This window comes from Lampetra planeri, chromosome 1 (genome assembly GCF_965212315.1).
Source record: "Lampetra planeri chromosome 1, kcLamPlan1.2.h2, whole genome shotgun sequence".
In the NCBI taxonomy this organism is placed as follows: domain Eukaryota; kingdom Metazoa; phylum Chordata; class Hyperoartia; order Petromyzontiformes; family Petromyzontidae; genus Lampetra; species Lampetra planeri.
The window spans coordinates 14,325,631-14,338,346 of NC_136107.1; the positions used below are offsets into that span (position 1 = coordinate 14,325,631).

At 46.0% G+C, this 12,716-nt stretch overlaps 1 protein-coding gene across 6 annotated transcripts in view; it reads right to left on the reverse strand.

Annotated features, from left to right (window-relative positions):
* LOC144718753 (partitioning defective 3 homolog) overlaps positions 1–12,716 on the reverse strand; it is a 206,941-nt gene that overhangs the window by 60,298 nt on the left and 133,927 nt on the right. For 3 of the 6 annotated variants that reach the window (XM_078594278.1, XM_078594270.1, XM_078594258.1), the window contains exons 17-18: positions 8,757–8,890; positions 7,784–7,831 (exon numbers count right to left, since the gene is read on the reverse strand). In XM_078594278.1, the coding sequence (XP_078450404.1) occupies positions 7,784–7,831; positions 8,757–8,890 (182 nt within the window). The remainder of the gene's footprint in view (positions 1–7,783; positions 7,832–8,756; positions 8,891–12,716) is intronic. The other 3 variants (XM_078594305.1, XM_078594296.1, XM_078594287.1) reach the window with 2 other exon arrangements.

Genomic DNA, 12,716 nt, shown 5'->3' on the forward strand with positions numbered 1-12,716 from the left:
CTCCACACCGGCTCACTGCTGCTTAACATCTCAATCACACCGCCTCTCGAAGATGGAATGGAAATGTAATTATTATTCATACATCATGAAACTTATGCCCCCCCCCCACAACCCAGAAACCAACCCAATACTAATCGTGCTAGGAAAGGCCTGAAGAGAAGGGGGGGGGCTATAATTGTTCTGAGATGTGGGATTTTTTTTTTATTACATGAAAATTTGGTGAGTAAATATAACGCCTCCAAAGAAGTAAATGTAACGCCTCAAAGGAAGATATGGGGACCCCCAGCCAAAATTATTTATTGGGGACCCCAAATTTCACTCAAAAGGCCTGGTGACAGGCCCAAATACTGCAGACGCTGCCCATTCACCCCACTCTCTGCAGGAACAGCTTTGCAGGCGATGAAGGTAGCAGTGGCCAATGGCAGAAAGGCTATGGGGCTATGGGTGGTAGCAGGGGAATGGGGCTGATGGGACCCAGACACAGGAGCAGCCATGTGGGGTTAGGAAAAGGAGGGAGCAGGGCTCCCCATCCTATGCCAATGAAGCATTCCGGGGACTGTTTGTGCTGGTGTCTCGGGCGCTTTGGCATCCGGAGTAATTTAGATGAGGGTGATAACTTGAGAAAACAGTGAGGCTTGTAAATTGATGATGTCAAATTGCTGGACCAGCTAGGAGGAAGCAGTCACCCATGGAGTGTGTGCGAGCACTCTAACATGTGTGTAGTGGGGCGAGGTTGAGGGCGTGGGGATCAATAGTGTTGCAGGAAACAACGCTTCACCTACCGCAAGAGTCAATATCAATCGGGCACTAGCAATGGAAGATCCAATAGAATGTGATAACAGAAGCAGAGAGGGATGGGGAAATGGGATGCCTCGGGGCCATCTCGCTTGATCACTTCGGGGTTTCGGTGAGATGCAGGGTCACCCTTCCATGACAGAAAAGCCTGACCCCCGGATGATCAAAGAATCTGCTGCTATGCCGCTTTTTAAACTGGCTCTCTGGGCCTCGGACAATAACAATAAATTCGAAGACTCCTATCGAAAGGTACTATTCTATATATCAGAATGTACACATGTATAACCGTTTTGTCATCTCCTGCTGGATGAGGGCCTCCCTACTCTGTGTGGGTCGTGAGGGTTATTTTTATCATGTTTCACCACACTACCCAACGTGGGTTAGGGGAGGCAAGGAGCATAGGCATTGAAGAATAGTATGGTGCAACAATTGATGTTGCAGCCTACAGCACCTGAGTTATTGCATCATGGTCACCTATCCAAGCACTCTGCAGGTTCAATACTGCTTAGCTTCTGCTATCTGACAAGATACGGTGAAATCCTTACATAGTAGTGGTACCATGCAGTGGAAAATTCCCTATACAGTGTATATTAGTACAATGTTACACGTTACATCAAGTATCATGGTGACTTAACCCCTGAGCTCATGCTTCTGAGAGATGTGGCACATGTCCTGCAAGGCAGAATATCTCATCATTGGCACTTCTTATGGCATTGGGTATATAATTTGCACGTGGCCACTGTGGATGCCACTCGGTTGCAGAATTTTTGCATCTTTTCACAAAACCCCCATTAATATGAATCTAAACTGGTTATAACTAAATGGATTTACATTTATTAAAAATACGTGGTAATTGTGGTGCTTTTGATGTCACTGAGCACAACGGTATTGAACAATCCTTAAATTGTGAATGATTTGAACAAGAACATCTATTACCCCCCCCCCCCGCCTCAACCCCTCCACCATGTAAAATCTCCACGAATAAAACATAATGTAACAAATATACAAATAACACTAGCATAAGTACCCGGCGTTGCCCGGGTGAAAAATATATTTCTTAATAACCTTACATATATACACAGATGGGCTGCTACCCCTGCCCCCCCCCCCCAGCCATGATCTCCTGGGCCGCTGTGCAGTAATATGTACGGCCTATAGTATGGTGGGGTGTTGAGGCCTAGTACCGTGCAGAGCCTCCGGCCTCGCCTAAATTGCCCACTCGGCTGAGGCTGGGTACAGGGGCCGTTACCATCCCCCCCCCCGCGCTACAATAATACTGTCTAATCGCTATAATTTTATTATATACCGACCCTATAATAGTAATTGCACACATTGTGGTGGGGGGGAGTGAAGAGGACGTGAAACTTTGATGAATTTACCTCATTGTTATTGTCCTAGGCGATTTATTATTTATTTATTATATTGATTTCATTACAAGTTTCAAGGAGGTCCTAAGGAAATAAATTCGGTTTAAGTTCTTTATTTATTTATTTCTACCTACATGACTTTACCGAAAGAACCAAAGAGTATGGACACATTATTTTAATGTTCCTTTAAAAATTCACATCCATTACTATAACCAAATTGGCAAATTTCCTTCATATGAATTTGATTTGAACAGGATGAGAATAATTTCGCTTTAATAAAAAAAGGTAGAAAAAATATTATTATTCACAATACATGCAGGTGCATTATGCTTATTGGCAGTGCCAAGGGAAGACAAAGCATTCGGTGAGGGGGGCATTTTGAAGGGGCCGAGCACTCAAGCCAACCAGAGGCTAAAAGTAGCTCTATCTCTAACCCTAACATTAACCGCATTAGCTGACCAGACCTTATCCCTTACTAGAATCTTACTAGCTAACCAGGCCGTATCCCTAACTATCACTCAATTAGCCAACCAAATCCTAAAACTACCTCTAGCAAAGTAGACCAATATCGTTGACCTAACTGGCCTAAACCCTAACTCTACCTTAAAATTAACCGCACGAGCCAACCAAATGCCAACTCAAGCTTTACCCATTACTCTGATAGTGCATTCCTTACATTTATAATTACGATTTCACTTTCAATGAGCACAGCACCCAGCTGTGCACAGGCATCATCATCATCACTCCACTGTCTGTTCACCTTGCCCAGCCATGCCCACATGCCCCCCCCCCCACCATCCCTCTTGGGGTTCACACAAAAGTCCCACACGTGGCAACATCCACAACAAGCTTGCCTTGGGCCCTGCCCCCAGTAACGCATGTGTGCGTGCACGAGCATGCATAGGGGCATGCGGGCGTCGTGTGCACCCGCGCACATGCACACCTGTGTGTGTGTAGTGTACAATACGGAGCGGTGGCGCGGTGGCGCAGTGGTTAGCATTGCACTGTGCTACAAACCTGGCGAACAGAGTTTGATATTCGCTCATGACCAATAACAGTGGCGAATATGTAAATGGTGCGTGTCACACCACCCCTTCGTGTGACGTGCTGGCCTCCATAGGTGCTTGCTAACAGAACTTGCCTCCAACAGTCAGTTTGGCGAGATGGTGGATCTGTTTTGTGTGCTTGGGTGTTCGTGTAGGAGGATTTGTCTTTTTTGCTGTGTACTGTACTTTCATTTTTACACTGCAATTGTTTGTGCAAGTGAGTATACATATGGAAATCTATATATATAAAAGTCAAAACCTGTGTGTGGGGTTGTGGCGGGGTTTGTGTGTAGTCGCGCGATTGGCTCTCCAACGGGGGGGGTTCACGTAAAAAAAATAGCTAGGTACCACGCCGTAAGCCCCGCCGTGAGCAAGCGCTATTCCTTTTTCACATCCATCAAATTTAAATTAGTTTAATTAGCGATTTAGTGATATTTTTGTGCACTCCCATTTTATTTATTTATGGCGTGCACGACCATACCAACTGACGCGCCTTTGGTGGAGGGGCCAGTCCATGCCAAGTCGCACGCCTTCGGTGGGAGTGAGGGGGACATTTTCTTTTGCGTTAAAAATCCTATAAAAATACACTAAACGCTCAATTCTTCACTGTCTCATGTCCCCCCCCCCACCCCGATGCGTGCAGTCGGTAGATGCTACCACTATAGGCCGTAGATATTACTGCAGAGCGGCCGGGGAGATCGTGGCTGGGGGGGGGGGGTCAGGGGTAGCAGCCCAGCCCCAGCCTGCCAAGGTGCCATCTCGGCTGGCTGGACAATCTAGGCGAGGCCGGATGCTCTGCACGAGACTAAGCCTCACCATGCTGCTCTGTCAGGTGAGTACTTTGTGCTATAGAGTCCATAAATACTGCTATAGAATCAGCATGTACTACTGTAGTGATAGCAGGTACCACCACAGTCGGTATGCATTGCTGTAATCATAGCAGGTACCACCGCAGTCAGTATGCACTGCTGTAATCATAGCAGGTACCACCACAGTCAGTACGCACTGCTGTTTTTAAGACCCGGGCAACGCCAGGTACTTCCCGCTAGTCCTGAATAAATGCAAACAAAAACATTGCACTTTTACATTTGAAAGGCACAAGCTTGGGTTCGAATAAATTTGATGGCAGATAATGCGTTTTATTTAAACTTGTTGAAATACATTAGTTTGGCTTTGGAATGTTTTTTATATAAGAATATTAATCAAAGTAACGCCGTTTACTATATCCAGAAAAGCTTCACAGAGGGTTCTGAAATTCCACTAAGGAATGTCGATGAGGCAGAAACCAGAGTACCTGGACAACCCTACGCATATGCTGAAATCTCCTCAACACCTCTCGGTCCAAACCTACAACATCTCGTACTCCCAAGCAGCCTTTCATCTAAGTACTAACCACGCTCAAAATCCTGCTTAGCTTCCAAGATCCGACAAGATAACGACATGCAGGGCAATTTTCTTGTCTTGTAGCTATCAGAAGAACTGCAGTATTCTCGGGGTGCGATTGGAATGAGCCCCACTGCATGAGACGAGGCACCCTTGCCATGGACTCCTTCAACATTTCAGCCTGTACAGAACAGCAGCAGTGTGTGTGTTCAGGCACCTACAACGCATGCACGCACACGAATGTGTGTAATTTTAAATCTACATGGGGAAGTTTCCTTGTGCATATACAAGGCATGCACATTGCTAAATGTCTTTCCGTACACTTGAGTAGAGTGGCTGGGGCAAAATCCATAAGCGAGCGCCTATTAAGACCGAAAACAACACCCACAAACTCTCTTGCTATTCCTTTACTGATGTCCACACCGCATGGCACTGGGGGTAGGTATGTGAACGTGATGTTTTGCATTATAGAACATTGCACGAATCACAAAATAAAAAGATCCCTCTAAAACCAAACGTTGTTGGAGTAAGTGCTCTTAAACGAGCAGCTATTAAGACCTGGACAGTGCAAAAGTGGGTGGGTATGGCCAGCACTACAATCGACTGCCTTTGTTTCTCCAGTCCCGATGTCACACATTGCACTCGGTACTCATCTAAGTCGGCCCAGGAGAGGTCGAGGACTGGTTCGGATATCACTTACAACAGATGTTAGTTATGGCTGGGAATCAAACCTAAGGCCAATGTGCTAACCAATAAACCACCATTTCACACACACACTACAAAGGCACAGACACGTGCATGCACATATAAGTAGTGCTGGCACAAGAGTTTTACCCAATATAGCACACACGACCGCGCATATCCATCCCCATGTGATACGAGACATTGTGACGCGACACAGTCAGTGACAAACTTCCCCCTGATGAACCATACCACAGGCAACAAAAGCACACTCGGCACCGAGCAAAGGGGGCCGTAACAAAAATAGAACTAGTATACGTTCATAATTACTCTGTGTAAATGGTACTTGCGGTGAGACTAATTTTGTACTTCGAAAAATCTAAAACCTCTTTCTATTCCTAACCTCGATTCCAACTTCTTTGACTTGTCAGTTTTAAAATGTGCCTTCTAACAGTTTTCATCAGTTGCGCAGTGTTGCCATGGGCCCTGATGAAAGGAATTAATTTGGGGCCCCGCTGTCCAATTTCCCCCCCCCCTCTTCATAGCCCGGCTCCCGGGGCACCTCCGGCCTGTGGGGCCCCAGTGCAGAGTTGCACCGCTCATACAATCTCGACAGCTACGCCGCTGACACATTGTTAGTCCATGTGACTCAATGGTTATTTTACTTGGGGTGGACGTTTGAAGAGTGAAGTAGAATTCAGAAACCCCGTGTCCCTTTATATGGCATCTTGAGAAAAAGTTTGCGATAAGATTCATTATAAATCAGCGTCGTCTTGAGAATTCGACTTGACAAGTATTCATCAAGACACACAATGGGCTGAACCAAGAGACTTACATTTTGTTTTATTTTTGAGTCAAATTTTATCAAACTTTCCGCATGCTTTGGCGTAGTATTATTATTATTGCAAAGCAACAATCGCAATCATCGTGGGCACCAAGCAGAAGCAGTCACCATGCAGTGCAAAGTGAAGACCAGCAGACGGGCGGGATACAGGTTTGGGTAGGGGATGGGGGGGGCGATGAGGACGGTCGTGAATGAAGGAAGGTCACTCAAGCGTGAAGCAGAATGACCGCAGGTCGAGACAGTGGCTAGTGAGGTGGGTGGAGGGGGGGTTGGGGGGTGAGGCAGGTCATGGGGAGAGGGGATGGTGGCTACATGGTGGTGTTACACAACAACGAGGAAAGAGGTTTAAGAAATAGAGCGGGTACTGTACTTTTCCCCACAACACAGTAAAGCAGCACAAAATCTGAAAGAAAAAGAACAGGAAAGAAAAAACACATCGTCTAAGTTCATCATCTTAATCGTGCAACAACTCTCAAGGAAAACACAACGCAGACGAGCCTGACGCTGTTCACAATGCGCCCCAATCACACTTCATTTACTATCAAGAGTCCATACTCTTTGGTTCTTTCGGTAAAGTCACGTAGGTATAAAATAAAATAAATCACGACGTTTCGATCACAACACAAGCAATCATCAGGTGGGAAACCACAGCAAGAAAATTTATTTTTACACACTCCGTCTGTTGTTGTTGTCGTATCCTTAAATTTTGTAATTCAATTTTAACCCACTTCCCAATGTGGTATCGACTGCAAACTCCCCCCCACATCCCCAGCTCTCTCGGCCTCCCACTTCCAACCCCGCCCAATTCCCCCCGTCCAGCTTCACATCCCTCTCCTCGCGTTCCACGAAAGCGCCCCCCCCCCCTTGCCCCTCCCCCCTTTCTCACCTATATAACCTCTTACCACGGCATCTCTCTCCCACTTAAAAAAAAAAATATTGCTTTGGTTTCCCACCAGATGATGACTGCTTGTGTTGCGATCGAAACGTCGTGATTTATTTTATTTTATACCTACGTGACGTTACCAAAATAACCAAAGAGTATGGGGATTCCTGCAGTCATGAAAGCTTCAAATCTATCAAGAGTCCATTGTGTTACTTTTTTTAAGTCTGCAGAGACATCTACAACATGCTATTCATAATTTTAACAATTTAAATGGGGACTAAACAGCAGCTCCACGTGACAAACAACAGCAAGTGACTAATCGTGCGCTCAATAATCGTGCCCGCTCGGTGTTGCCAAATCAAATGCTTGGCGATGCAGACCAAGAGAGCTCTGTGGAATATTTCCATTATCATGCCCGCTTGCACAACTCCTCCCTAGGAGCACGGTACTTTATAGGCCACATCATCGTACAGCCACTGATGCGTGCAACAGGTATACTGTCACTGAGAGCACAGGTACATTCCTTAATAATAATGATGATAAATAATAACAAGGTCCACCAAGATTTGCTCGACAACTCTTTAAAACGCGACGTGAGTGGCACACGCACCTGCCTGTAGGGATGAAGCTGCCCCCCACCCCCTCACCTGCACCCCCCTCCCCCCGGAGAGCTCATTAATCATGGCACCAGTGAGGCATGATCAAGCCAATGGGTGGGCCCCTAATTAATTGGACTCTATTCGCCGAGGGGGCAATTAAGAGCTGGACGAGGTGAGCAGCTTACCTGTGTGCAACGGCGCCTCCTCCGAGGGACCGCCCATCAGCGGTAGCGCTGGCACACGAGCACGCACACACGCACATAGGTACCCAAGCACGCGCACAAAAAGAGCAGCAGCACATGCAGGCTCACGTGCACGCACACTCGCGCAGTGACGCAGCCGCACACGCAGGGAAACGTACACAAGCACGCACGCAAAGAGGACGGACCATCCAGTAGGCAAAGTGGGTTAGTAGATGCAGCAGTCACTGCATGCATTCGCAGGCAATGGGCACCAGTGGATGCAGAGGTGTGTGGTGACATGCAAATGCTGGTCAGTGCTGCCACACGATCTATGGGGTTTGATGGCTGCATTCAATATTTGAACTGGGTGTGGCATAAATTGAATTGGAGGGGGAAAATACATCACTGGGTTCGGATACAAGGGCCAGCTCTCTTCCAGCACAGACAATGGTACGGGTAAAGGCATGCACTTCCACTAGCAGAGTGCCTGCAGTATTCACCGATAGGCAGTTGAATCATAAGCAAAGAGGTCGAACCAAGGACAGCCCAAAGCCTGATCATTGGTCATCATTACAGAACTTGCTCGGAAGGATGATCATTCAATTCTGTGGCAAATGTACATTGCTCGAAAGCCCAACAGAGGGGGACACAGACATAAACTGTGACACGCACGCCTTACCAGTTGTTCTCATTCCTCCCCAATTGCTGTCCTTTTTACAATGGCCCACCCCACTGGACGACCTAATCCTCCCCAAAACCTCACTCTCAAGATTTCTCATCTCCAGCCCTGCTACCCGCCCCCCAACCCGGTGCTACCAAGGTACCACCCCACCACCACTCTGCAAGTTCCCACGCAGGTGCGGCAGTGGCAGTGGCGATGCTTCATCACATCCCTATTGCACCCCGTGCTGCTACTGCTCCTGTTCTCCTCCCCCGTGCCACTGTTCCCGGCAATGCCCCCACCCTGTGCCAGTACCAAGGTCCATGCTCTTGGATTTGCGAGACTTGAGAGCCTGCAGGCGCGAGGCATCCGTGAAGCGCTTGCTCCGACGCTCGGACATGCTCTGCCGCCCGAAGCCTTCGCGTTCAAACGCCACACTCTGGGGGCTGCTGCAGGAGGAGGGGGTGGGGGCAGGTGCGGGGTGGGGTTTCAGAGGTTTCGGAGAAATGTTGGGGGGCAGCGGAGGTGATGGGGAGAGAGAGTTGCGAGGAGTGCGAGTAGGAATGATGCAGCGTTAGGGTGGTAGGGAGCGGAAGACAAACAGATGATGCAATTATGACCATTAATATATTTCAGTACCTTTACCAAATCCAAAGGTGCATTTGCTACCTCCACCAGCATGATTCAGCATGCAACAATTAGATAATTAGATTCAATGATTCATCTAAACTCTTCTGCTCATCATACAAGCATCTGTTACTTGAATTGTACATGTAAAAATCGGTTACTAACATTCATGCTAACGATTTGCAAATGATTCGTGGTGACTAAAGGGGGAAATAAAAAAGAGCGAATAAGAAACAATCCAAATGACAGTATTTTTTTTACAAAAATGTAATTGATTCTCAAATGAAATCACAACCATGAATGAATTGTATCATAACAATTAATTTATAGATATTACATACAGACATCCCATATCTATAAAGGTAATCACTCGTTATGGGCTCATATATTACTTTAAAATAATGAAAAATCTATCAATAAATAGTATATACAACGGGAGGAACTGATGTAAAATTAATCGCGGGCAAACACTCTGCAATATGTTCGTTATTTCAAGTCAATAAAACGTGCTATAAAGGAAGCCCATAAAACGTCCCATTCGAGTAACAAAGCTGTCACTCGATCCTGGCTGCTCATCAAACACATTACTGACTTTACTGCATCTTGAGGCATTCAATCTGACAGAGGTAAAACAAAACATCTCCCTTTACATTTGCACTTCAAGTAATGCTGTACAACAAAACCTTCAGACGGACAAAGTGGATGGCTGAGAGCATGTTTGACAAAATTTTGTGACGTCCATTATTTGTGCCGATAAACATGGACACTTTTCTAGATTTGAAGCTTTCATGAAAGCAAGGATTCATACTCTTTGGTTTTTTCAATAAAGTCACGTAGGTAAAAAATAAAATAAAATAAATGAAAGCAACTAAATTTTGTTGTTTTCATTTATTTTATTTTATTTTAGTTGTTTTCATTCATTTTATTTCATTTTTTACCTACATGATTTTCCAGAAAAAAAACAAAGAGTATAGGCACTTTTGTTTCAGTGAACCAAATGCCCTCAAATGTGGCAGAGGACATGCGTCCAGCTGGGCCCTGTTATGCCCTCGAAACGCAGTGATCCATTTATATGGAGGAGAACTCACTGTGTGCTGGCTGTGGTGTACTGTGGGTAAGAAATTCACCAACAAACAAAATATATCTGTGCTATATTGTTTTCTTTTTAAAGCAGTGTTATTGATGAATGTGTTGAATAGACAAAATAAGTTACGGGAAATATTGGGCCGAAAAGCTCAAAACTAGGCTGATGGACCAGCATATTGTTTCTATTCCATTTGTTTATATGTATGCAATGAGACAGACTCACTGCTTATAATTGTAGTTTGGAATAAAATTCACTTAAAGTGAGAACATTTCCACTGGGAAGAAAACATTTTTAAAAATCGCAAGGCTCCGAACTGCAACCTCGCTGCACAGCTGGGGCGAGGTTGCACCCCGGCAGGAGCTGAATGCCACATCCAATGAATCTGCCTCATCTCCAGTCACAAATTAACAACAGATGTCAGAGCATTTCCCACCGTCGACTCTCAGGAAGGAAAAGGAGCTCATACTGTGTAAATTGTACGTTTCCTCTCAGACTTCGCCAAAGGACCTTGTGTGGCCAAGACCAATAGCTTCCTAGCATCTCCCGCCGAAGACGGCCATCCTCCCCACCTCGTGGCGCAGTTTGGTCGGCATGAGCCCTGGTGACAAAGGAATTAAATGGGGTCCCCTGCTGTCCGAACGCCACCCCCCTCTCCATAGTCATGCGTGTAAGACTCCCGCCCGGTACACTCGTCCCACCTGCGCTCGTTAGCCACGCAACTGCTGCCATCACCCCCCCTGCACACCAACACCGGACTCAGCAGGGAACCCCACAAGGCGACCTCTGGCCCCAGATTCCCCAATCTCCTATACCCGGCCTGGTTTCTTCCTCTCTCTCTCTCTTTTTCCACATCTTTCCCCTTCGTGACAGTCACAGTCACTCTGCATTTGACCCCTTCTTTGAACTTGGTTAAGTTCGGGATGCGCACAGACGAGACGTTTTCAACTCTAAAACTATCGAGAAAAAAATTACTTGAAAGTGTTCAAATATTCTGGTGACGAACGATGGAGTGACTTAAAAAAATTGGGTGAAGTAATATTCACCAAGTGTCACTCATGATGATTCAAGCTGTGATATTTTGAGTGTCCGTTTACTAGGATAGGCGCTCGTTAATCATACGCAAACCAACGAAGAAAAGCAATTATCTTGGTGCTGCTGCACAGTGGAGTATGAGACCACAGTACACACACGGTTATTCCGTGAAATTCCCACGATGCTCACTCGGCAAACGACTTGCACCGATTCATCTTACCTATAAATGATTCATCAGACGATGCATGCATAGAATCAAGTGTGTGAGAATCAATTTGAACATTTATGATCTATGCAGATGGTGTGTAAATGTTACATGAAGGCTAATGAAAATAAATAGATCAGACATAATCCAATGCAACAGTTTTGCTACAATTCGATTTTGGACTCCGATCAATTCCAATTGAAGCAATGTTAAGCCGGTCTTCTGAAATGACAGATCGGATGGGTCGGGGGGATCCTACATTTCTGATAATGACATGGTATAATGGTAGTACTCCAAGTGGGGTACATGTAAAGCTAGTAGGGGTGTAACAATGCATGAATTAATCCATTATTCACAATCCTTAAGCGCACAATACACACATCGAATAATGTGCATAGGAGTGCATGTCATATGTTGAATGCAATGAGCTCACGTGACCCCCTCCAGCCACTAGAGGCCGCCACATTCACTGTAATTTCAAAACAAGAATCACTGAATGAATCTAATCCCATGCTCTGAATTTTGACAATTCTTTGCATTGTGAAGCGATTGGCGGCTCTAAAAAAAGTATGACCCCCTACGTAAAGTGATAATTACACAACGGCAATTTTGAGCAGCCTGTATTTGTCATAGCAAACTGGGGTCTTGTGGGCCACACACAGTCCACTCTGTCATTCTGACCAATCTCATCCCACTCGACTGAAAACAGGACAATGGGCATTATTACATGCTCTGTTGACATGTTGATATATACATTCTGACCTATAAGGTCTGCAGGTGCCTAAGCGTGATGAACGAAAAACGGTTCATGTTGTTGAGCAGAAGGCAATTGTTTCATGCATTTTAAGTCCACATGTGGCAATACATAGATCATGCCCAGATGTTCCCATTAGGCAGTGACAACCCTTATACTTTTCCCAATACAAAAAAGCACGGTAAAACAAATAGACCATTCATCTGACCACCGTGTGCACACGGCCGATGCGTGCAATCTGGAAATCTGGGCCAAGTCGCTTTTTACTGTGCGTGTGGGCTCAATATTGAGGGGACCACGGTTGAGCTCCAATACCGATTGACGAATTATCGTCTCATTCTTGTCTCATTTCCCGGCGGTCTTCATTAGGGGCCCATGCGCTGATGCGGCTCACTGAACAAGGGGCAGCCAAGCGGCAGCTACTTGTTTTTGATATTGGTGAGCAATTTGTCAGTGGAGACGACAACGTAAACAAAACAGCTAGCTTCCGCTGAAGGGTCCCAACTTCCACGGCACAGCGCGCACGCGCCGAGCACGTGAAAGATTAAGCGGCGCAGCCTGCCCCTGCCT